This window comes from Ranitomeya imitator, chromosome 7, assembly GCF_032444005.1.
Source record: "Ranitomeya imitator isolate aRanImi1 chromosome 7, aRanImi1.pri, whole genome shotgun sequence".
Lineage (NCBI taxonomy): Eukaryota > Metazoa > Chordata > Amphibia > Anura > Dendrobatidae > Ranitomeya > Ranitomeya imitator.
Window position 1 is genome coordinate 183,839,056 of NC_091288.1, and position 27,643 is coordinate 183,866,698.

Below are 27,643 nucleotides of genomic sequence, written 5' to 3' on the forward strand. Positions count from 1 at the left end.
TTTTGTTAATTTTTTTATGTAGTATATCTACATGGTTTACAGATATCTAAACATTCAAAGTTTGAATATTACAATTTTTTAGTTATTACATTTATTACTAAAATAAAGTACAACATGTCAGGAAAAATATTCTCAGAATAACAGATATGTGATATTCCATTGTTATTAACACATAAAGTGACGCATGTCAGATTTGAAAAGTTGAGCTTGGTCACCAAAGGGTTAAATAAATTCTCCATTTGAGTTCTCTAATGTCTAACAAGCTGAGATTTAAGTGAAAAAAAAAATCCCACATTCTGAACATGAAAATGGCTTCTCTCCTGCCTGAATTTTCTCACGTGTAACAAGAGATGATTTCTTAGTAAAATATTTCCCACATTCTGAACATCAATATGGCTTCTCTTATATGTGAATTCTCTCATGTGTAACAAGAGCTGATTTCTGTGAAAAACATTTTCCACATTCCGAACATGAAAATGGCTTCTCTCCTGTGTGAATTCTCAAATGTATAACAAGAGTTGATTTTAGAGTAAAACATTTCCCACATTCTGAACATGAAAATGGCTTCTCTCCTGTGTGAATTCTCTCATGTATAACAAGAGCTGCTTTCTCTATAAAACATTTCCCACATTCTGAACATGAAAATGGCTTCTCTCCTGTATGAATTTTCTCATGTATAACAAGAGCTGCTTTTCGAGTAAAACATTTTTCACATTCTAAACATGAAAATGGCTTCTCCCCTGTGTGATTTTTCTCATGTCTAACAAGAAGAGATTTCAAAGTAAAACATTTCTCACATTCTGAACATGAAAATGGCTTCTCTCCTGTGTGAATTCTCTCATGTATAACAAGAGTTGATTTTAGAGTGAAAGATTTTCCACATTCTGAACATGAAAATGGCTTCTCCCCTGTGTGAGTTCTCTCATGTCTAACAAGATGAGATTTCAAAGTAAAACATTTCCCACACTGTGAACATGAAAATGGTTTCTCTCCTGTGTGAATTCTCTCATGTCTAAGAAGATGAGATTTCACACTAAAACATTTGTCACATTCAGAACATGAAAATAAATTATCACCTGTGTGAATTCTCTCATGTGTAACAAGATTTGATTTCGTAGTAAAACATTTCTCACATTCTAAACATGAAAATGGCTTCTTCCTTGTGGGAGCTCTTTTATTTTCTACCTTTATTTTGTGACTTTTATTTTTCTCAACAGTCTGTGATGAATTAGGACATTGTACATTAAAAGGATCCATGTCTGAGACATTGGCAAGCTCTTCATATGGGTCTTGAGCAATGCTATAATCACATGCTTTAAAATCTGAAGATACGAGATGTCTTTCGGATATCCTGGTACAGCCATCTGCCAAGAATAAAACGGATTACATACACATTACATACAAGGTGTGCAGCAAAGTTCTATTATTAACTGACTAATGTAAAAGTTACATGATGTGATGATTTCACAAAGAATCAATTGTAGTAATGTTTATTATCAATCATTGGGCAGTGCAAACATCAAATAATAAAACATTTGTGATCGGTCACATATTTGATATGAGAATTAAAATGATCATTGTCGGCAGCACATCATCCCTTTTGTGTAAATTGAGTATGTTTGGCATTAATAGCCATGAGATAAGTAAGGAAACAAATCATCATTGCTACATCTCAATGAAAGCTATTAAGCCCCATTCAACTTCCTATATCATCAATCAGTGCTCAGTGATGAAATTATATTCTCCTTGCAGCCGCTCAACTTCATTTTTCAAGGAAACTAGAGGGTAGTTCTCGCTCACTTTAGAATGCTATTTATCTTTGTTAGAGCGCCATGCAACACCTCAATGACAATGACTGGAAGCGAGCAGCTGCAGGGAAAATATAACTTAAATTTCTCCCAGTAGTCGCTCTACCAGTAAAACAGTTTAACATGCTTTAAATATTCACCTACAAGTTACCACTATATCTGCTGGTAACTAGCGTTTTTGCAGCTGACAGGTTATCTTTAAGGGTATGTACACACGTTGCGGATTTGCCTGTGGAATTTTCTACAGGGATTCTTCCTCACTTGACAGAAAACACAGTTGAAAATCCACGCAGATTTGATGCGTTGTTGATGCGGATTTTCATGTTTTTTTCATGCAGATTTGTCTGCTTTTTTGTAAGCTAAATAAAGATATAGTATTTAACAAAAAAATTGTGATGTAATTTCATGTCCAACCTTTGCTTTGACATACTCCATTGAAGACCATAATATCCTCACATACCATGCTCAAGTATAATGTTTACACACACAAAAAATATAAGTGAAATATATATATATATATATATATATACACACAAAGATAATACCAAGCCCGATGTTTAGTAATGAACATAATAAAATGGTACATAAAGAGTTAAATAAAGACACACACACACACACACACACACAAAATCCGCGTTAGGCTGGGGTCACACTTGCAAGAAACTCGCACGAGTCTCACACCTCAATACCCAGCACTGCCGCCAGCACTCGGACCGGAGCCTTCAGATGCATAGAAATACATGCAGCCGCACAGCCCGATGTTTAGTAATGAACATAATAAAATATTACATAAAGAGTTAAATAAAGACACACACACACACACACACAAAATCAGCGTTAGGCTGGGGTCACACTTGCAAGAAACTCGCACGAGTCTCACACCTCAATACCCAGCACTGCCGCCAGCACTTGGACCGGAGCCTTCAGATGCATAGAAATACATGCAGCCGCACAGTCCAGTCCCGAGTTCCGGCGGCAGTACCGGGTATTGAGGTGCGATACTCATGCGAGTTTCTCACAATTGTTACCCTGGTCTTAAACGCAATATGTTTAATTAAAGAAATGGGAAAAAAAATTGCGTGGGCTCCCACTCAATTTTCAAAAACAAAACAGGGAAAGCCGGCGACTGGGGGGAAAATGTTTATAGCCTGGGAAGGGGGTAACATCCATGGATCTTCCCGTGCTGTTAATATCACCTTTCAGCTGAATATTTAGCCTTTATTGGCTATTAAAATAGGGCAGCTCCCTCAAAAATGACGTGGGGTCACCCTATAATTAATAACCAGAAAAAGCTATGCAAACAGCTGCGGGCTGATATTAACCCCTTCATGACCGGGGGATTTTTCGTTTTTCCGTGTTCATTTTTCGCTCCCCTCCTTCCCAGAGCCATAACATTTTTATTTTTCTGTCAATTTGGCCATGTGAGGGCTTATTTTTTGCGGGACGAGTTGTACTTTTGAACGACATCATTGGTTTTAGCATGTCGTGTACTAGAAAACGGGAAAAAAATTCCAACTGTGGTGAAATTGCAAAAAAAGTGCAATCACACACTTGTTTTTTGTTTGGCTTTTTTGCTAGGTTCACTAAATGCTAAAAATGACCTGCCGTTATGATTCTCCAGGTCATTACGAGTTCATAGACACCAAACATGACTAGGTTATTTTTTATCTAAGTGGTGAAAAAAAATTCCAAACTTTGCTAAAAAAAAAAAAAAAAAAAAAAAATTTGCGCCATTTTCCGATACTCGTAGCGTCTCCATTTTTCATGATCTGGGGTCGGTTGAGGGCTTATTTTTTGCGTGCCGAGATGACGTTTTTAATGATAGCATTTCGGTGCAGATACGTTCTTTTGATCGCCCGTTATTGCATTTTAATGCAATGTCGCGGCGACCAAAAAAACGTAATTCTGGCGTTTCGAATTATTTTCCCGCTACGCTGTTTAGCGATCAGGTTAATACTTTTTTTTAATTGATAGATCGGGCGATTCTGAGCGCGGCGATACCAAATATGCGTAGATTTGATATTTTTTTTATTGATTTATTTTGATTGGGGCGAAAGAGGGGTGATTTAAACTTTTATGTTTTTTTTATTTTTTTCACATTTTTTTAAACCTTTTTTTTTTTACTTTTGCCATGCTTCAATAGCCTTCATGGGAGGCTAGAAGCAGGCACAGCACGATCGCCTCTGCTACATAGCAGCGATCTGCTGATCGCTGCTATGTAGCAGAATTGCACGTGTGCTGTGAGCGCCGACCACAGGGTGGCGCTCACAGCGACGGGCGATCAGTAACCATAGAGGTCTCTAGGACCTCTATGGTTACCATCCAGACGCATCGCCGACCCCCGATCATGTGACGGGGGTCGGCGATGACGTCATTTCCGGCCGCCCGGCCGGAAGCGGTAGTTAAATGCCGCTGTCTGCGTTTGACAGCGGCATTTAACTAGTTAATAGGTGCGGGCAGATCGCGATTCTGCCCGCACCTATTACGGGCACATGTCAGCTGTTCAAAACAGCTGACATGTCCCGGCTTTGGTGCGGGCTCACCGCGGAGCCCTGCATCAAAGCAGGGGAGCCGGCATCGGACGGTATAGTACGTCCGATGCCGGTAAGGGGTTAATAGCCTAGGAAGGGGCCCCCTGGCTAAAAACACCAGCTCTCAGCCACCCTAGAAACGGCGCATCTTTAAGATGCACCAATTCTGGCACTTAGCCTCTCTCTTCCCACTTGCCCTGTAGCGGTGGCAAGTGGGGTAATAGTTGTGGGGTTGATGTCACCTTTGTATTGTTTGGTGACATCAAGCCCACGGCTTAGTAATGGAGAGGTGTCAATCAGACACCTATCCATTACTAATCCTATAGTAGTTACATGTTAAATAAAGACACAGCCAGAATAAAGTATTTTAATGAACTAAAACACAACAGTTTGCCATATTTAGTATACGCCTAATCCATGCGACTCCCTTCATCACCTGCAAAAATTATAAAATAATATACCAACACAAATGCTCCCTGTTCCGATGTAATCCATTTAAAAACAAAATTCCCACAACGATCTCCCGTGTAAAGCTGTCACATTGGGAGATGTAAAGATTAAAATTCACCGCACTCTCTATATGATTCTTATGCAAAATTTGGTATAAATTTATTATACATAATCTGGGAGCGTAACAGAATATTAACGGCGGTCTTAGCTTGGAGCCGGAGCGTCACTTCCAACAGCAAACACTGCAGATCCACATTATTGGACATGAACATCTGCATATGGACATTTAGATTACAATAGTGCATATATATCACTACTAGGACTTTCCCTTCTCTACGCACTACTATCTTAACTGGAATAAGCGATTACGTGACAAAGGCTCTGGTTGAGCCAAAACGTTGTATAAAGATCGCATAAGCTGTAATATTCTGTTACGCTCCCAGGTTATGTATAATAAATTTATACCAAATTTTGCATAAGAATCATATAGAGAGTGCGGTGAATTTTAATCTTTACTGTTACTTGTGGCCATTGGTCCATTACACCAGCACCTCGCCTCATTAAGGCTGACTGCACACCAAAGATTTTTCTTTGTACATTGGGAGATGTGACGCTCTACGGGGCCTCCGATGACACACTGACCGGAGATAATACTCACGCAGTGTAGTTCATTGGAGTTCATGCTCTCACTTTATGGCACTACCGCTGCATGAGAATTTTCTCAGGCAGCGGTGCTGCAAGTGACAGAATGAACTCCAGTGACCACTAGGTGACAGAGTGATACACTGCGGGAGTATACCTCCTGTTACTATCACTAGAGCTGTGTAGCGCGGTCACATCTCCCGATGTGACAGCTCCACACGGGAGATCGTCGTGGGACATTCGTTATTAAATGGATTACATCGGAACAGGGAGTATTTGTGTTGGCTTATTATTTTATTTCTTTGCAAGCGATCAAGGGCGTCAGGGATTAGCTGTTTGGTGATTATGTGTACTGCTGTATGTGTATATGTAAATGTTTTTTTTTTCACTATTCAGCACAGTAGCCGGATGATGGGACTAGTATCCCATCATCGGCTAATGCTGTCACTGTTCTATGTGACAGCAGACATGAGACTAGTAGACGATGCCTGCCTACACACAGAGCCACGCACAGCAGCGCGTACACACGCAGACCCCCACAGACATACGTACACACACAGAGATACACACAGACACCCGGAGACAGACACGCACATCTTCTCCGCACACACATATTCTCCTCTCACACACTTTTCCTCCTGCCTTTCTGCAGCGTTTTTCGCACACACATCTGCAGCAAATCCGCAAATCTTTTTACACCTGCGGATTTGATGCAGATTTGACTGACTCAATGGAAGTCAATGGGTGCAGAAATGTTGCAGATCTGCAAAAAGAATTTACATGCTGCGGAAAATAAAACGTTGTGAATCCGCGTGGATTTTTCTGCAGCATGTGCACAACTATTCTGGATTCCTATAGATTAACATTGGTTGTGCACTACATTGTGGATTTGGTGCAATTCCGCATGTCAAAAAACGCTGCGGATCTGCAACAAAATCCGTGACGTGTGCACATACCCTAAGGGTTCATTTACACAGGCATATATTGGCCTGTAACAAGCACTGATTTGTGATATGGAAGCAGTTTTCTTCTCTTTCTCCATAGAGAACTGATGAATGCTTGGCCGAACCTTCATGTCTACTGGAGAGACAGCAGTCCAGTCAGCAGACTCAGGTGTAAGTACTGTCTATACTAACATCTCTAATTACATGTCTATGTCTGAACTGTTTAATAATAAGGAATAATTGAGTTCCACATTGCATCCTCTGGTGCGTGCTGCGGAAATTATGTTTATTCTTTAGTGAACACTTCAAATCGAAGATTGGCACCCCATCTTCCATGTGACAAAAGTGCAGGACTTGCTTATATTGTGTCACTTATGTCTAGAGAAATTATCTGGACTCAGTATTACTAGGTGGTTATAGAAACTTGCTTCCAGCTCACCCAGTTGCTCTATGCTCATACACCTGGGGCTCAGACACTGGCCTCGCCCTGGCCTCACATCAAGGAAAATAGAAAAAATTGGAGTCTGGCTCAGCAGGACTGAAATTTTCCTTTTCTTTTTCAAAATAAAATATAGTGCATAAAAAAGAAAAATTTTCATGGTTGACATGACCCATTCTACGCATTTCGACTGCACTAGGCACTATATCGTTCAGTGTGACACGCAGCAGCGATCAAGATCCTGCTGTGATGTCGCTGGTCGGGGGCTAGAAGGCCAGAACTTTATTTGGTCGCTGGCTCTCCCGCTGACATCGCTGAATCGGCGTGTGTGACGCCGATTCAGCGATGTCTTCGCTGGTAACCAGGGTAAACATTGGGTTACTAAGCGCAGGGTCGCGCTTAGTAACCCGATGTTTACCCTGGTTACCATCGTAAAAGTTAAAAAAACAAACACTACATACTTACCTACCGCTGTCTGTCCCTCGGCGCTCTGCTTCTCTGCCCTGTGTAAGCCCAGCGGCCGGAAAGCAGAGCGGTGCCCGGCGCTCACAGCCAGAGCAGAGAAGCACAGCGCCGGGGACAGACAGCGGTAGGTAAGTATGTAGTGTTTGTTTTTTTAACTTTTACGATGGTAACCAGGGTAAACATCGGGTTACTAAGCGCGGCCCTGCGCTTAGTAACCCGATGTTTACCCTGGTTACCGGCATTGTTGGTCGCTGGAGAGCGGTCTGTGTGACAGCTCTCCAGCGACGCTGCAGCGATCGACATCGTTGTCGGTATCACTGCAGCGTCGCTGTGTGTGAAGGTACCTTAAGACTGGGATCTAAGGGGGTACATTTTATCCTTATTTACAGTGACATGTCATGTCTGGCACACCAGTATGAGGAGACTCAATACAAAATGTCTCTTCAGAGATCTATTGCAAGGGTCGATATTGACTTGTAGGTTGCTACTTCCTATAGATGGCACTAGAATTCAATTCCTCATTCTCTCTGAAGAGATTATTTGAATATTTAATTTCCCAGATGAGCATGCAAGTTGTTTGTCTGCTCATATTGGCGTGTCAGACTTGGCATGTCACTTTCTATGAGGAGAAAACTTACCCTTTAGGTTACTTATTAATCCTAAAATCAGAGTCATGATGGACATGATCTAAAACACTAAACTAGATACTTTGCCCATGAGGTGTTGCATGTCTTTGATGATCTATCATCCCAGTCTATTCTTAAATCCATATTATAGATGCACAACCGGTCTTATTACTTATTGCTGTCATGACCCTGGACAGGATGGCTCTGCCTCCATCCTGGTCGGGTCAGGGTTAATTCAATCCGCCTCTCTTTGGTTTTGGGGCGGCTATTTAATGTTGGCAGTACCTGCATTTAGTGTCGGTGATACTTCCATATATTCGGTTAGTGGTTGCTCACCCAGGTGACTCGTCCTTAATCGTTGTGCCTCTGTGCTTGCTTGCCTTGCAGTGTATGATTCGGTTTGTCCCCTGACTTTGGCCTCTGTATCCTGCTTTTGTACTGCTCTGTCTCTCCTGGTTATCTGACCCCTTGGCTTGTCCCGATTTACTCTTTGTCTTGTCCCTAGGTACTGTGCGTTTCTCTGGCTTCAGACTCTCGGCTCTCCTTGACCATGTTTACTGTCTTTGCCCTGTACTCTTCATGCTCAGTGTCCTTCCCTGCACTCACATGCGGTGTCTCCGCCCCTGGTCATGTGATCGCTCAGTGCCAGGTTCTGTGCTCACAACACTAGTCTAAGGTCCTTGTGCACTGCGTGCCTTCTGCCTGTACTTCCTGAGCTCATTCACGTGCCCCTCAGAGCGCCCCCTGGGCTGCGCCAGTGACACCTTAGGTGTCCTTACAATTGCGCTATTGTAAGGAGGTGGCAGGTCCCCTCAGTTGCGCACTCTCCTTCTTCTGTGTCACCCCCGAACACTTAATGCACCTGTATGTTTTATGTGTAATGTAATATATGTGCTGTATTTTTTATACCTTGTATTGTCATCTGTTTTATGCCTTAATGTTATCCCTTTGTGTTTTACACTGTGTCTGACAAGAATGTCTGATGTGCCATGTTTATAATGCATATAGTAGAGGCAGGGACAGAAATAGTTAAGGTTGTGGGCTGGGCCAGCAAGGGGTCGGGGGTGCTCTCTGAACGTTGGCTCAGTGGACTCTGTTGGTGAACATAACATAACATAAAATTTTAAGCCTAAAATATTTCAGTCTGGTGAGCGAGTAGACTGTGTCTCTCATCTGCTTTGTTCAGTGGTGACTGAGTGACTCCTCACTGGAGCAGTTACCTGTAGGAACGTCCTCTTTGCACCACTCATCATCCCACACATCACTTTCTCCTTTCTCCATTATGGCTTCAGCTTTGATATTCTTCAGATATTTGCCTGGATGTCAAAGCTGTGAAAGTAATAATATAAAAGTCACAAACAGAAGGAAAACTCACATGGAATGTTCTAGATGGAGGATTTTACTATAAGCTCACGTGGCACCTGCGCCGCCAAAGATGCTGACATCTCCGCCTCCTATATAACTGGGGCTGCCCTCAGTCAGTACGGCGGCACGTAGTGATAGAAGCAGGCGTCACTGTAAGTAACCGCATTATGGCAAATTGATTTCCTTCATTATTTTGTCTTCGAGGTTTGTATGCACTAGGATTTTTATATAATTTATGGAATGATTTGTCCGGAAATGTTGTATTTTTGGGATACATGCTAATTTTTGTGTGGTTGGAAGCAATTTAGCAGTTTTTCTTTTTATGGCATTCACTTCTGATATACAGTAAGTGTCATGATATTTTTAATAGTTATATGCAGCCCAGTATGGTCTAAACCACATGTTAAATTCTGGGTCACGATTCACGAATAAAAAGTGTCCCGCAGTGTTATTATATTTGGGCTGCTAAGTCGGCACTGCCCCCTCCCTCCCTGGCATCATTCCTTCAACTGTATCGGTATCCTGGATGCCGGTAAAGTTGAAAGCAATGATGATTGCCCCGGAGTGTCTGCCATCTCTCTCCCTCTAGGACTAATGTTTCAGAGCAGCAAGCACGTTAAAGTCACTATTTAGAGCCTGCTGTGCCAAGCAGTGAAGAGCTTCAGAGCGGTCTTTGCTGAAACCAGAGCAGCTTGGGCACGGGGAGTTGAGTATTTTAATGTGGGTCCTATAATACTGTATGGAGGGCTATGAGGCGCCCATTATACTGTATGGAGGATTATGTGGGTCTATTATTCTGTATGGTGACTATGTAAGGCTCATTATTTTGTATAAAGCACTATGTGTGGTGAAGCCATTACAGTGTATGGAGGACTATGTGGGGCCCAATATACTGTATGGACAACTATATTGGGCCCCTTATACTCTATGGAAGACTGGGGCCATTAGACTATATGGAGCAATATGTGGGGCCAAATATATTGTATGAAGGACTATGTGGGGCCATTAGACTATACAAAGAATTATGTGGGTCCCATTATTCTGTATGGACGACTATGTGGAGCCCATTATACTGTTTGAAGGACTAAGTGGGGCTCATATTGTGTAAACTGGTGTGTGAGGATCACAGTTCTGGAATTCTACTGTGTTGGGGCCATAATACTTTGATGAGGGGGGCAGTAGGGCCATTACACATTACACATGTAGGGTACTGTGGGAGCTTCATACTGTGTTTGGGGGGCACTTTTTTGGCATCATACTTTTATTATCTGTATTATTTATTAATTCAAAGTCTTTAATCCTTTGACTTACCTATTTAAATTAGGCTTTTGGGCCATATGCTGTTTACTGCTCTCACATAACATATTATATTATTCTAGTATGCCCCATTTGCGATTATGTGTTTATTTTATTAGACGATCCATTAATTAAAAATTAAAATGTACGTTTTTCATGGGACAATCCCTTTAAAGCAAACCTGTCATCAAGTTTGACAGATATGAGTTACGGCCACCACTTTCCAGACCTGATCACTATATAGTGTGAACATATAATCTTTAAAAAGTATGTTTATTAGAATACAACACTGCAAAAAAAAAAAAACTTAAGTGCACAAAACATGATAAACCCACTGATAAATCACTGAAAGCTAGACACAGAGGATGGGTCGAAGGAGGGCTTTTTGAACATGCCTCAATTACACCCATCCTCAAAAAGCCCTCCCTCGACCCATCCTCTGAGTCTAGCTATCGCTCAATATCTCTTCTCCCTTATGCCTCAAAACTACTGGAACAGCATGTCCATCTTGAACTGTCCTCTCACCTCTCCTTCTGCTCCCTCTTTGACAGGTTACAATTTGGCTTCCGAATGCATCACAACTGAAACTGCCCTAACCAAAGTCACCAACAACCTACTAACTGCCAAGAGCAAGTGACACTACTCTGTCCTCCTTCTCCAGGACCTGTCCTCTGCCTTTGACACAGTGGACATTCCCTATTACTACAGACCCTCTCATCTCTTGGCATCACTGACTTGGCCCTATCAAGGATTTCGTCATACCTAACAGACTTGACATTCAGCATCTCCCACTCGCACACCACCTCCTCACCACGCCCCCTATCTGTCAGAGTCCCGAAAGGTTCAGTTTTAGGGCCCCTGCTCTTCTCCATTTACACCTTCGGCCTGGGACAGCTCATAAAATCTCACGGCTTTCGGTATCATCTCTATGCCGACAACACACAGATCTACATCTCTAGACCAGATATCACCACCCTACTAACCAGAATCCCACAATGTCTGTCTGCTATTTCATCCTTCTTCTCCGCTAGATTACTAACACTTAACATGGACAAAACAGAATTCATCATCTTTCTCCCATCTCACTTGACTCCCCCAACAGACCTATCCATTAAAGTAAATGGCTGCCCACTCTTCCCAGTCCCACAAGCTCGCTGCCTCGGTGTAATCCTTGACACTGATCTCTCCTTCAAACCACATATCCAAGCTGTTTCTACTTCCTGCCGACTTCAACTCAAAAATATTTCCCGGATCCATACATTCCTCAATCAAGAATCTACAGAAACCCTAGTCCATGCACTCATCATCTTTTGCCTTGACTACTGAAACCTCCTGCTCTGTGGCCTCCCCTCTAACACTCTCGCACCCCTCCAATCTATTCTAAACTTCTGCCCAACTAAGCCACCTGTTCCCCCGCTATTCCTCAGCCTCTCCCCTATGTCAATCCCTGCACTGGCTCCCCATTACCCAAAGACTCCAGTTCAAAACCCCAACCATGGCATACAAAGCCATCCACAACCTGTCTCCTCCATACATCTGTGACCTCGTCTCCTGGTAGTTACCTGCATGCAACCTCGAATCCTCACAAGATCTTCTATATTCCCCTCTTATCTCCTCTTCCCATAATCGCATACAAGATTTCTCCCACGCATCCCCCCTACTCAGGAACTCTCTACCAACACATCAGACTCTCACCTACCATGGAAACCTTCAAAAAGAACCTACCTGAAGACCTACCTCTTCCGACAAGCCTACAACCTGCAGTAACCTCCGATAGACTAAACCGCTGCACAATCAACTCTACCCTCGCCTATTGTATCCTCACCCATTCCTTGTAAATTGTGAGCACTCGCCGGCAGGGTCCTCTCTCCTCATTTACCAGTTGTGACTTGTATTGATTAAGATTATTGTACCTGTTTTTTATTATGTATACCCCTTCTCACATGTAAAGCGCTATGGAATAAATGGTGCTATAATAATAATAATAGAATCCCACGGTTTGCAGTATCATCTCTACACTGATGACACGCAGATTTACCTATCTGGATCTGATCTCACCTCCTTACTCACCAAAATCCCACAATGTCTGTCTGTTATCTCAGCCATCTTATCTGCTCGCTTTCTCAACCGAACATGGACAAAACAGAATTCATCATCTTTCCCCCATCTCACTCTACCCCTCCACCAGACCTATCCATGAATGTCAATGGCTGGTCACTTTCCCCAGTCCCACACGCTCGGTGCCTCAGGGTGATCCTCGACTCTGCCCTCTCTTTCAAGCCACATATCCAAACCCTCGCCTCCTGCTGCCGACTCAAACTCAAAAATATTTCCCGGATCCGTGCATTCCTTGACCATGACACCACAAAAACATTAGTGCACGCCCTTATCATCTTCTGCCTCGACTACTGCAACCTCCTACTCTCTGGTAACCCCTCTAGCACCGCTCCAATCCATCCTATATTCTGCTGCCCAACTAATCTACCTGTCTGCCCGCTATTCCCCAGCCTCTCCCCTGTGCCAAGCCCTTCACTGGCTGCCTATCGTCCAGAGACTCAAGTTTAAAACCCTTACTATGACATACAAAGCCACAACCTGTCTCCTCCATACATCTGTGACATGGTCTCCTGGTACTTACCTACACGCAACCTTCGATCCTCTCAAGATCTCCTTCTCTACTTCCCTCTAATCTCTTCTTCCCACAACCGCATACAAGACTTCTCCCGTGCTTCCCCCATACTCTGGAACGCTCTGTCCCAACACATCAGACTCTCGCCTACCATGGAAACCTTCAAAAAGAACCTGAAGACCCACCTCTTCCGACAAGCCTACAGCCTGCAGTGATCCTCAATCTACTGAACCGATTCACAACCAGCTTTCCTCTCCTATTGTATCCTCACCCAACCCCTGTAGACTGCTGAAAAGAAGGATTTGTGGGTTATGATCTGCGCTGCCAGCACACCCAAAACAGACCAATTGTATAGTTGAACAGGTGGTATTTCCTGAGGAAGGAGTCATGTGTACTCCAAAACGCATAGAATAAACCACTGTTCAACTATAAAATTGGGATTTTTTTGGATGTGCTGGCAGCGTGGATCATAACCCACAAATCCTCCTTTTCAGCTATATAACTACGGTCGCATGCCGACCGGTGGATCTGTGGTAGCCGGCAATACATGCTTGTGAATATCCTACATCAGGTGAGCAGTTAATTTTACAGGTAAATCCTCTATAATTTGTGAGATAAGACACTATTTGTACTTCTTTCTTACAAGTTATTTTACTAGTGATCCCCTGTAGATTGTGAGCCCTCGCGGGCAGGGTCCTCTCTCCTTATGTACCGTGTTATGCTGTGCTATCAGGCAACACAGTGTGCAGTAATCAGCGCACATACAGTGATATGGCAATAACCCAAAAACAATAGAACAAGCTCTGAGACGTGGAATCTCTGCAGACTGCAATACCTGAACCTATCCTCACACAACTAAAAGCAGCAGTGGATTGCGCCTAACACTACCTATGCAACTCGGCACTGCCTGAGGAGCTGACTAGCCTGAAGATAGAAATACAAGCCTGACTTGCCTCAGAGAAATACCCCAAAGGAATAGGCAGCCCCCCACATATAATGACTGTTAGCAAGATGAAAAGACAAAACGTAGGAATGAAATAGATTCAGCAAAGTGAGGCCCGATATTCTAGACAGAGCGAGGATAGCAAAGAGAACTATGCAGTCTACAAAAAACCCTAAAGCAGAACCACGCAAAGGGGGGCAAAAAGACCCACCGTGCCGAACTAACGGCACGGCGGTGCACCCTTTGCGTCTCAGAGCTTCCAGCAAAAGAGAATAGCACAGCTGGACAGAAAAAACGGAAACAAAAACAAAGTAACACTTATCTAGCAGAGCAGCAGGCCACAGGAAAGATGCAGTAGCTCAGATCCAACACTGGAACATTGACAAGGAGCAAGGAAGACAGACTCAGGTGGAGTTAAATAGCAAGGCAGCCAACGAGCTCACCAAAACACCTGAGGGAGGAAGCCCAGAGGCTGCAATACCACTTGTGACCACAGGAGTGAATTCAGCCACAGAATTCACAACAGTACCCCCCCCTTGAGGAGGGGTCACTGAACCCTCACCAGAACCCCCAGGCCGACCAGGATGAGCCACATGAAAGGCACGAACAAGATCTGGGGCATGGACATCAGAGGCAAAAACCCAGCAATTATCCTCCTGAGCATAACCCTTCCATTTGACCAGATACTGGAGTTTCCGTCTAGAGACACGAGAATCCAAAATTTTCTCCACAATATACTCCAATTCCCCCTCCACCAAAACAGGGGCAGGAGGCTCCACAGATGGAACCATAGGTGCCACGTATCTTCTCAACAACGACCTATGGAATACATTATGTATGGAAAAGGAGTCTGGGAGGGTCAGACGAAAAGACACCGGATTGAGAATCTCAGAAATCCTATACGGACCAATAAAACGAGGTTTAAATTTAGGAGAGGAAACCTTCATAGGAATATGACGAGAAGATAACCAAACCAGATCCCCAACACGAAGTCGGGGACCCACACGGCGTCTACGATTAGCGAAAAGCTGAGCCTTCTCCTGGGACAAGGTCAAATTGTCCACTACCTGAGTCCAGATCTGCTGCAACCTGTCCACCACAGAATCCACACCAGGACAGTCCGAAGACTCAACCTGTCCTGAAGAGAAACGAGGATGGAACCCAGAATTGCAGAAAAATGGAGAGACCAAGGTAGCCGAGCTGGCCCGATTATTAAGGGCGAACTCAGCCAACGGCAAAAATGACACCCAATCATCCTGGTCAGCAGAAACAAAACATCTCAGATATGTTTCCAAGGTCTGATTGGTTCGTTCGGTCTGGCCATTAGTCTGAGGATGGAAGGCCGAGGAAAAAGATAGGTCAATGCCCATCCTACCACAAAAGGCTCGCCAGAACCTCGAGACAAACTGGGAACCTCTGTCAGAAACAATATTCTCAGGAATGCCATGCAAACGAACCACATGCTGGAAGAACAAAGGCACCAAATCAGAGGAGGAAGGCAATTTAACCAAGGGCACCAGATGGACCATTTTAGAAAAGCGATCACAGACCACCCAAATGACCGACATCTTTTGAGAAACGGGAAGGTCAGAAATGAAATCCATCGAAATATGTGTCCAAGGCCTCTTCGGGACCGGCAAGGGCAAAAGCAACCCACTGGCACGTGAACAGCAGGGCTTAGCCCTAGCACAAATCCCACAGGACTGCACAAAAGCACGCACATCCCGTGACAGAGATGGCCACCAGAAGGATCTAGCCACTAACTCTCTGGTACCAAAGATTCCTGGATGACCAGCCAGCACCGAACAATGAAGTTCAGAGATAACTTTACTAGTCCACCTATCAGGGACGAACAGTTTCTCGGCCGGACAACGATCAGGTTTATTAGCCTGAAATTTCTGCAACACTCTCCGCAAATCAGGAGAGATGGCAGACACAATGACTCCTTCCTTGAGGATACTCGCCGGCTCAGATAACCCCGGAGAGTCGGGCACAAAACTCCTAGACAGAGCATCCGCCTTCACATTTTTAGAGCCGGAAGGTACGAAATCACAAAATCAAAACGAGCAAAAAATAACGACCAACGGGCCTGTCTAGGATTCAAGCGCTTGGCAGACTCGAGATAAGTAAGATTCTTATGATCAGTCAATACCACCACGCGATGCTTAGCTCCCTCAAGCCAATGACGCCACTCCTCGAATGCCCACTTCATGGCCAGCAACTCTCGGTTGCCCACATCATAATTACGCTCAGCAGCAGAAAATTTCCTGGAAAAGAAAGCACATGGTTTCAACACTGAGCAACCAGAACCTCTCTGTGACAAAACCGCCCCTGCTCCAATCTCAGAAGCATCAACCTCGACCTGGAACGGAAGAGAAACATCTGGTTGACACAACACAGGGGCACAGCAAAAACGACGCTTCAACTCCTGAAAAGCTTCCACGGCAGCAGAAGACCAATTAACCAAATCAGCACCCTTCTTGGTCAAATCGGTCAATGGTCTGGCAATGCTAGAAAAATTACAGATGAAGCGACGATAAAAATTAGCAAAGCCCAGGAATTTCTGCAGACTTTTCAGAGATGTCGGCTGAGTCCAATCCTGGATGGCCTGGACCTTAACCGGATCCATCTCGATAGTAGAAGGGGAAAAGATGAACCCCAAAAATGAAACTTTCTGCACACCGAAGAGACACTGATCCCTTCACGAACAAGGAATTAGCACGCAGTACCTGGAAAACCATTCTGACTTGCTTCACATGAGACTCCCAATCATCAGAGAAGATCAAAATGTCATCCAAGTAAACAATCAGGAACTTATCCAGATACTCACGGAAAATGTCATGCATAAAAGACTGAAAAACAGATGGAGCATTGGCAAGTCCGAACGGCATCACCAGATACTCAAAATGACCCTCGGGCGTATTAAATGCCGTTTTCCATTCATCTCCCTGCCTGATTCTCACCAGATTATACGCACCACGAAGATCAATCTTAGTAAACCAACTAGCCCCCTTAATCCGAGCAAACAAGTCAGATATCAATGGCAAGGGATTCTGAAACTTAACAGTGATCTTATTAAGAAGGCGGTAATCAATACACGGTCTTAGCGAACCATCCTTTTTGGCTACAAAAAAGAACCCTGCTCCCAATGGTGATGAAGATGGGCGAATATGTCCCTTCTCCAGGGATTCTTTCACATAACTGCGCATAGCGGTGTGTTCAGGCACGGACAAATTAAATAAACGACCCTTAGGGAATTTACTACCAGGAATCAAATTGATAGCACAATCACAATTCCTATGCGGAGGTAGGGCATCAGACTTGGGCTCTTCAAATACATCCTGAAAGTCAGACAAGAACTCTGGGATGTCAGAAGGAATGGATGACGAAATAGACAAAAATGGAACATCACCATGTACTCCCTGACAACCCCAGCTGGTTACCGACCTAGAGTTCCAATCTAATACTGGATTATGGGTTTGTAGCCATGGCAACCCCAACACGACCACATCATGCAGATTATGCAGTACCAGAAAGCGAATAACTTCCTGATGTGCAGGAGCCATGCACATGGTCAGCTGGGCCCAGTACTGAGGCTTATTCTTGGCCAAAGGTGTAGCATCAATTCCTCTCAACGGAATAGGACACCGCAAAGGCTCCAAGAAAAATCCACAACGTTTAGCATAATCCAAATCCATCAGATTCAGGGCAGCGCCTGAATCCACAAACGCCATGACAGAATACGATGACAAAGAGCATATCAAGGTAATGGACAGAAGGAATTTGGACTGTACAGTACCAATGACGGCAGAGCTATCGAACCGCCTAGTGCGCTTAGGACAATTAGAAATAGCATGAGTGGAATCACCACAGTAGAAACACAGCCTGTTCAGACGTCTGTGTTCTTGCCGTTCAACTTTAGTCATAGTCCTGTCGCACTGCATAGGCTCAGGTTTACTCTCAGACAATACCGCCAGATGGTGCACAGATTTACGCTCGCGCAAGCGACGACCGATCTGAATGGCCAAGGACATAGACTCATTCAAACCAGCAGGCATAGGAAATCCCACCATGACATCCTTAAGAGCTTCAGAGAGACCCTTTCTGAACCAAGCCGCCAGTGCAGATTCATTCCACAGAGTGAGTACTGACCACTTCCTAAATTTCTGACAATATACTTCTACATCATCCTGACCCTGGCATAAAGCCAGCAAATTTTTCTCAGCCTGATCCACTGAATTAGGCTCATCGTAAAGCAATCCAAGCGCCTGGAAAAACGCATCAACATTACTCAATGCAGGGTCTCCTGGCGCAAGAGAAAACGCCCAGTCCTGTGGGTCGCCGCGCAAAAAAGAAATAATAATCAAAACCTGTTGAATAGGATTACCAGAAGAATGAGGTTTCAAGGCCAGAAATAGCTTACAATTATTTTTGAAGCTCAGGAACTTAGTTCTGTCACCAAAAAACAAATCAGGAATAGGAATTCTTGGTTCTAGCATAGATTTCTGATCAATTGTATCTTGAATCTTTTGTACATTTATAACGAGATTATCCATTGAGGAGCACAGAGCCTGAATATCCATGTCCACAACTGTGTCCTGAAGCACTCTAATGTCTAGGGGAAAGAAAAAAAAAAAAAAAAAAAAAACTGAAGACAGAGCTGAGGAAAAAAAAAAAAAAAATGATGTCAGGACTTCTTTTTTCCCTCTATTGAGAATCATTGGTTTGGCTCCTTGTACTGTTATGCTGTGCTATCAGGCAACACAGTGTGCAGTAATCAGCGCACATACAGTGATATGGCAATAACCCAAAAACAATAGAACAAGCTCTGAGACGTGGAATCTCTGCAGACTGCAATACCTGAACCTATCCTCACACAACTAAAAGCAGCAGTGGATTGCGCCTAACACTACCTATGCAACTCGGCACTGCCTGAGGAGCTGACTAGCCTGAAGATAGAAATACAAGCCTGACTTGCCTCAGAGAAATACCCCAAAGGAATAGGCAGCCCCCCACATATAATGACTGTTAGCAAGATGAAAAGACAAAACGTAGGAATGAAATAGATTCAGCAAAGTGAGGCCCGATATTCTAGACAGAGCGAGGATAGCAAAGAGAACTATGCAGTCTACAAAAAACCCTAAAGCAGAACCACGCAAAGGGGGGCAAAAAGACCCACCGTGCCGAACTAACGGCACGGCGGTGCACCCTTTGCGTCTCAGAGCTTCCAGCAAAAGAGAATAGCACAGCTGGACAGAAAAAACGGAAACAAAAACAAAGTAACACTTATCTAGCAGAGCAGCAGGCCACAGGAAAGATGCAGTAGCTCAGATCCAACACTGGAACATTGACAAGGAGCAAGGAAGACAGACTCAGGTGGAGTTAAATAGCAAGGCAGCCAACGAGCTCACCAAAACACCTGAGGGAGGAAGCCCAGAGGCTGCAATACCACTTGTGACCACAGGAGTGAATTCAGCCACAAAATTCACAACAGTACCGGTTAGTACCTTGATTTTTGCTCATGTTTATTCTACATAACTATATTTGCCCCCTTTTCACATGTAAAGTGCCATGGAATAAATGGCGCTATAAAAATGTATAATAATAATGATAATATGAACAATAAGTTTTATATGTGAATGAACCATATTCTTAAAACAGTCGAGGGGCGAGGGGCAGATATTGATTCTCAAACCCTTTGGAAAAAGCCTACCCTTAATGTAGCTCTCCAAACCCTTAATCTTCCACTAGGCCCTGATGTTCTCTTTATAGCAGGAATATACCTCCTTGAATAGGATTTTCATGGAGTTACTATTGGGTAGACTGTTGGGGGTCCCACCGATAGAGAATACCTTATTTGAATCCTCCACCCAAAGATCAGTGTGAATGGGTCCTGTCCAGAAGCTGGCCATGCCAGACCAACACAATGCTATGAACTATATAAATAATATATACTTCCACATTAAAAAAATATTATTTATATAAATATTTGTCTACCACATGGGCCTTTAATCATCCTACAGCATATATACCTCTTTTCAACACACTAAAGGTACCGTCACATTTAGCGACGCTGCAGCGATATAGACAACGATGCCGATCGCTGCAGCGTCGCTGTTTAGGTCGTTGTGTGGTCGCTGGAGAGCTGTCACACAGACAGCTCTCCAGCGACCAACGATGCCAAAGTCCCCGGCCGGCCGATGCTGACAGTCAGTGCAGGAAGCTGACGCCGGGGGACGTGACAGACATCGGAATGTGAGTATGTACTGTTTTTTTTTTTTAACTTTTACAATGGTAACCAGGGTAAACATCGGGTTACTAAGCACGGCCCTGCACTTAGTAACCTGATATTTACCCTGGTTACCAGTGAACACATCGCTGGATCGGCGTCACACACGCCGATCCAGCGATGACAGCGGGTGATCAGCGACCAAAAAAGGTCCTGATCATTCCCAGCGACCAACGATCTTCCAGCAGGGGCCTGATCGTTGGTCGCTGTCACGCATAACGATTTTGTTAACGATATCGTTGCTATGTCACAAAAAGCAATTATATCCTTAAGCCTCCTGATGAACCACCTAAGGAGAAACGCATTGAGGCAGAGGCATAGAAGCATCTTATACCCATCTACATCAGAATGATAAGTACCTTGTATTTTTACCTACCACATGCTACCTAACATCCTTTCCACTTCTAGCCTAGTTGTCTATTGTCTGGTCTAGGCTCCCTGCTTATTTATTAACACAGGGCCTGCAGGGTAAGTGAAGTACAGCTGCTGTGGGGATGCCAAATATCGCAGTTTAGAGTGCCATCCTCCACTGGCCTTGGGCCACATGGAAAACCTGGGCCACGAATGAAATGGACTGCAACACTACCAGTCTGTTTCAAAACACAAAAACCCAGAGCAGGTTTTCCCTAAATCTGCCTTGAACAACCAGCATGTCCAAGACCTATATTCACTTTATTCTGCATTGCAACCACAGCTATGCCTGTGACTGCAATGCCCGCATGACCTCAATACGCCTCTGTGCGAATCCTGGGGGTAACATACAGCGACCCCTACAGGTACCACCAGTCACTGCCTCACCGAATAAATGCAAAAACAAAATAGCAAAAAAAAACTTAAATGCACAAAAACGTGATAGACTCACTGATGTTTCATGTGTGACTGCTTTGATGCACGATATTCTTAAAACAGTCAAACACATATTCCAAAAGAGAGCCACTATGTTGTCTCCTCCTCCTTGCACCAAACCAAAATTGAGGGTCTTATGGGAAGGCAGAGGGGACAAATGGACTGGATAAACTCTATTGGAAAAAAATTCCAGGTACAAATACACATGGCCTATGAAGCCCTACATGTCCACTAACATCCATTACTAAGCTGTGAGCTTGATGTCACCTGACATTACAGAGGTGACATCAACCCCACAAATATATACCCCATTTGAACCGCATAATAGATGCACCTTTTCTGGGCATCTGCGGGTCGCTACTCTTAGGCTGGTGGGGCCTATATCAATGGCCCCTTACCAGCCTGAGAATACCAGGCCCCAGCTGTGAGCTTTAGCAAGGCTGGGTGTCAAAAATGGGGGGGGACCCCACGCTGTTTTTTTAAATTATTTATTTAAATAAATAAAGAGAAAGCATGGGGACTCCTCTATTCTTGATAACCAAACTTGCTGAAGCTGACAGCTGAGGGTTGCAGCCCCCAGCTGTGAGTTTTGTCTGGTTGGCTCAAGAAAATAGGGGGGAACCCGCATCGGGTTTTTAATTCATTTAGTTAGATTGCAGGCGGCGGCTGTGGAATACCCCAATCATCGGCTCCTGCTGTCACTGTTATTAGCGTCAGCAGGTGTCGGATGATGGGGGTAAGAGTCCCAAAAGCCCCCACCTGCTGTCATCGTTCAGACTTTAAGATAACTCATCATTCTCCTCTGCTCGTGCCAGTCGCCGGCAGAGCAGGGGAGAATGATGAGAGCATCTTCAGCACCTGCTGCCAGGAAACAGCGATTACTGTAGCCTGGCGGCCATCCGTGTAATTCTGATGCACCACACGGACGCATCCATGTGCATTACGTGTTTACACAGACCCATTGACTTGAATGGGTCCGTGTGATACTTGCAGCTGCACAAAAACGGACATGTCTATGTGTGGGACACTCTGACACATGGTCCATGAAAAAACACAGATATTTTCACAGACCCATTTATTTGAATGTGTCTACGTGTGTCAGTGTCTCCGGTACATGTGAATACTGTACTGTCACAATGCTTACTGCTGACAGTGACGTGTGAAAGAGGCCTCACAAAGTGTGGAGTTTGGACATATTTGGTATCTGCGTGCTCGTAGTAACATAGTAACATTTGTCCATCCAGTTCAGCCTATATTCCATCATAATAAATCCCCAGATCTACGTCCTTCTACAGAACCTAATAATTGTATGATACAATATTGTTCTGCTCCAGGAAGACATCCAGGCCTCTCTTGAACCCCTCGACTGAGTTCGCCATCACCACCTCCTCAGGCAAGCAATTCCAGATTCTCACTGCCCTAACAGTAAAGAATCCTCTTCTATGTTGGTGGAAAAACCTTCTCTCCTCCAGACGCAAAGAATTCCCCCTTGTGCCCGTCACCTTCTTTGGTATAAACAGATCCTCAGCGAGATATTTGTATTGTCCCCTTATATACTTACTAGCTATTGAACCCGTTCTACGCCCGGTTGGCGAGCATTTATATTGGTATATGGTCTCCATCCTGGTATGTGCTGCTCCATCCTGCGCCCCCATCCTGTCATGTGCTGCTCCCATCCTGCGCCTCCATTCTGTCATTTGCTGCTCCCATCCTGTCATTTGCTGCTCCCATCCTGCGCCCGTTCTGTCATTTGCTGCTCCCATCCTGCGTCCCCGTTCTGTCATGTGCTGCTGCCATCCTGCGCCCGTTCTGTCATGTGCTGCTGCCATCCTGCGCCCGTTCTGTCATGTGCTGCGGCCATCCTGCGCCCGTTCTGTCATGTGCTGCTGCCATCCTGCGCCCGTTCTGTCATGTGCTGCTGCCATCCTGCGCCCGTTCTGTCATGTGCTGCTGCCATCCTGCGCCCGTTCTGTCATGTGCTGCTGCCATCCTACGCCCGTTCTGTCATGTGCTGCGGCCATCCTGCGCCCGTTCTGTCATGTGCTGCGGCCATCCTGCGCCCGTTCTGTCATGTGCTGCGGCCATCCTGCGCCCGTTCTGTCATGTGCTGCGGCCATCCTGCGCCCGTTCTGTCATGTGCTGCTGCCATCCTGCGCCCGTTCTGTCATGTGCTGCTCCCATCCTGCGCCACCATTGTATTATATGCCCCCCGCTCCAGTGTGTATGCCCCCGAATGTTGCTGCCATATAAAAAAAAAAAAAAATACCATACTCACCTATCGTCCGGCTCCACTGCAGGTATGTCTTCAAGAAAATGGCGCCGGAAAGCGGGGACTGCGCAGGCGCCGATTCTGGCAGCAGGAATCGGCGCCTGCACAGTCCGCGCTTTCCGGCGCCATTTTCTTGAACACACACCTGCAGTGGAGCCGGAGTGTGTCTTCAAGAAAATGGCGCCGGAAAGCGCGGACTGCGCAGGCGCCGATTCCGGCAGCAGGAATCGGCGCCTGCGCAGTCCGCGCCCTCCGGAGCCGGGAGACGGAGCCGCAAGCAGCGCTGGAACCGGGAAAGGTGAGTATACTTACCCTCCCTCCTGGCGGTCCCTGACTCTCCGGTGGAGATCGCGGTATGCGTTCAGTGCTTACGCATACCGCGATCTCCCGGGAGCGTCGCTCTGTGAGGCCCAGACTGCGCCGGCGCTTGCGCAGTCTATAGAGGCTTCGGACAGAGTGACGCTCCCAGCGTTATATTATAGATACATGGTTATTAGATCGCCCCTCAGTCGTCTTTTTTCTAGACTAAATAATCCTAATTTCGCTAATCTATCTGGGTATTGTAGTTCTCCCATCCCCTTTATTAATTTTGTTGCCCTCCTTTGTACTCTCTCTAGTTCCATTATATCCTTCCTGAGCACCGGTGCCCAAAACTGGACACAGTACTCCATGTGCGGTCTAACTAGGGATTTGTACAGAGGCAGTATAATGCTCTCATCATGTGTATCCAGACCTCTTTTAATGCACCCCATGAACCTGTTTGCCTTGGCAGCTGCTGCCTGGCACTGGCTGCTCCAGGTAAGTTTATCATTAACTAGGATCCCCAAGTCCTTCTCCCTGTCAGATTTACCCAGTGGTTTCCCGTTCAGTGTGATCTGGTAGTGATCTGGAAAATCATGTTGACAGGTCAGTTTTAGCATTTAGTAAACATGGTAACTAAAAAACCCAAAAGCAATTGTGGAATTGCACATTTCTTGCAGTTTTACAGCAGATGGAATTTTTTTCGACATTTTCCTGTATTCTGTATGGTAAAATCAATGGGGTCATTCAAAAGTACAACTCACCCCACCAAAAGCAAGCCCGCATATGGATATACTAATTTAAAAATAAAAAAAAGTTATGGTTCTTGGAAGAAGAGAAGGTAAAAAATGAAAACAGAAAATCGCCAGGGCTGAAAGAGTTAAATTTGATCCCTACTATTATCTTGTTTAAAGACTCCAAATAGTGGATAAAAGGATCTGATAATCACCTCTCCTGGCCAGTTTACACTATTTTTCGATATCACAAACTTGAAAATCCTTGGTGCTACATGAATGGTGTAAAATGTTTAACTACTTTGGAAAAGAAAGTGGTTGGAAAGAGAGATTATCAGCCTAGAAGAAAAGCTGAACGAATGTAAAGAAATAGAACCAATAAACTAATAAACACAACATTCTTCAATATATTTTGAGGGGATGTATTGATTATCTCCCTCCTAGCTCGTTTATGCAATTTTTCAATGTTATAACCCCAAAACCACTGTTACTATATGGATGCTGTAATATAAAATGTAAGCCTGTATTAAAAGAGAAAGGAGTTACTAATGGAGATTACCAACCTAGATGAAACCCTGTATGAATGTAATGCATGCGAAAAATGAGCTGGAACCACATGGAACTAATAATGGAACATAATATTCCTCTTTGAATTTAAACCCCGTGGCTGTGGGAATCTAGTGTAAAGACTGAGAATCCAAAAAGTTTCTCTGGCTAATAGAAGCTGCTGATAATCTCCTCTCCTGGCCAGTTTACGTAATTTTTGAATGCTAAAAACCTGAAAACTCCTGGTGCTACTTGAATGCTGTTATATAACAGGTCTAGGTAGATTGGGAGTGCAGCGATCTGATGAACTGGAAATACCATTTAAATGCTCAAGAAAACGTTTTTCTAAAGACCTTGTAGTGTTCCCTACATATAATAGATCACATTCCGAGCATCTGACAATGTAGACTACATGATCGCAGTTACAATTCATGTGATCTTGAATATCGAATGATTGAGAGCCATTAAAGGTTGAAAAAGTCTTGGAGGGAACCACATATTTGTCCACTTTGCAGGGATTATGCCCACATCTAAAAAAAACCCTGTATTATGTAGCCATGTTTTTCAAGGAGGATTAAGGGGAAAGTGCCATGATTTTGATTTTTGTATCAATAAATAAGAATTATAAAAAAATCAATTTTTTTTTAATGCAAAATTAAATCCACCGATTTAACAGTATTTTAGTTATTCTTTTTTTTTCAGCTACTTGAGGCTGCCATTTGCATTTGCTGGTGTGTAGTGTATGTTATCACATGGTGATTTTACTGCCTTTTTTATGCGTGTTTTGTATGCTAATATTCAGCTGTGCTTTACAGTACCAGCAACGTCTGTGAAATTTCAGAAATTTCATAGTTTGTTTTTTTTTCTCTGCAGTATTTTGTGCTTTGCTTAGTTTTTGCAGATTAGAGGATATCACTTCTCTCAGCGTTTTTCAGCATTTTTCACCCGTTGAAAGTAATTGGTGGTGAAAAAACACAGGTATCAGGTTTTGCTGCGTTTTTTGTGCCAAAACCTTATGGCCATGTTCACACAGTGCGTTTTTTACCGCGGAACCGCGGCGGTTTTGCCGCTGCGGTTCCGCAGCTGTTTTCCATGCAGGGTACAGTACACTGTACCCTATGGAAAACAGGACACACTGTGCACATGGTCCGGAAATTGTAAAAAAAAAGACGCGCTGAATAGCTCCCGGAAAAAAGAAGGAGCATGTCAATTCTTTTTCCGGAGCCGCAGCGGTTCTGCACCCATAGACCTCCATTGTGAGGTCCAAACCGCAGTAAAACCCGCAGATCAAAAATATATCTGCGGGTTTTACTGCGGTTTGATGTGCAGAACCGCTGCAGCAGGAAGTGCGGGGAGCGGGCGGAAGTGCGTGGGCGGAGTGTGGCTGCCCCCCCCGTGTTCCGATCCCGCCCCCCCGTGCTCCGATGCCCCCCCCCAGTGCTCCGATGCCCCCCCCCCCAGTGCTCTGATGCCCCCCCCGTGCCCTAATCTCCCCCCCTTATACTCACCCGGCGTCCCGGTGTCCGTCCGGCCGTCTTCTCCCTGGGCGCCGCCATCTTGCAAAATGGCGGGCGCATGCGCAGTGCGCCCGCCGAATCTGCCGGCCGGCAGATTAGTTCCAAAGTGCATTTTGATCACTGAGATATAACCTATCTCAGTGATCAAAATAAAAAAATAGTAAATGACACCCCCCCCCCTTTGTCACCCCCATAGGTAGGGACAATAAAAAAAATAAAGAATTTTTTTTTTTTTTTTTTCACTAAGGTTAGAATAGGGGTAGGGGTAGGGTTAGGGGTAGGGTTAGGGGTAGGGTTAGGGGTAGGGTTAGGGGTAGGGTTAGGGTTAGGGGTAGGGTTAGGGGTAGGGTTAGGGGTAGGGTTAGGGGTAGGGTTAGGGGTAGGGGTAGGGTTAGGGTATTTTCAGCCATTTTAACCCTAAAAAAATTCCTAGAAAACACACAGACCATGGCTAGAAAACTGCATCAAAAAAACGCATCAAAAAACGCATCAAAAAACGCATCAAAAACGGACCAAAAAAGGACCAAAAAAAGGACCTGCGTTTTCTGCCAAGAGCTGCAGTTTTTTAAAAAACAGTCAGGAAAAAAAAAGGATGGAAATCCTGAACGTGTGAACATACCCTATGAAGTAGCATATGATTTTTTTTTGGGTACTAAATTTTATGAGCATGCACAAGAGACAAATGTAGCATGAAAAAATACCGGATTACTCACCGGTAATGCTCTTTTATAGAGCCCACGACAGCACCCACTAGAGAGAGGGGATCCGCCCCTAGGAACAGGAAACCTACAGAGAGATAAAAGGGGCGGCCCCCCCTCGCTCCTCAGTTGTTTTACAGAGAATAGGAGGAACCGCCGCCAGGTTTTAGTTAACAGGTTCAGGTATATCCATATATATATATATATATATATATATATATATATATATATATATATATATATATATATATATATATATATATATATATATATATATATATATATATGTATGTATATATATATATA

General features: G+C 44.3%; 2 protein-coding genes across 2 annotated transcripts in view; both read right to left on the minus strand.

Annotated features, from left to right (window-relative positions):
• Window positions 1-27,536, minus strand: LOC138645815 (gastrula zinc finger protein XlCGF26.1-like). The gene is given in 3 exon segments (XM_069735338.1): window positions 1-1,364; window positions 9,126-9,234; window positions 27,353-27,536. Coding segments are annotated over 2 exon segments (1,155 nt in total). The 5' UTR covers window positions 9,187-9,234; window positions 27,353-27,536; the 3' UTR covers window positions 1-270.
• The window catches only part of LOC138646129 (uncharacterized), a 126,846-nt gene that overhangs the window by 61,975 nt on the left and 37,228 nt on the right, over window positions 1-27,643 (minus strand). The gene's annotated exons all lie outside the window — the stretch shown is intronic.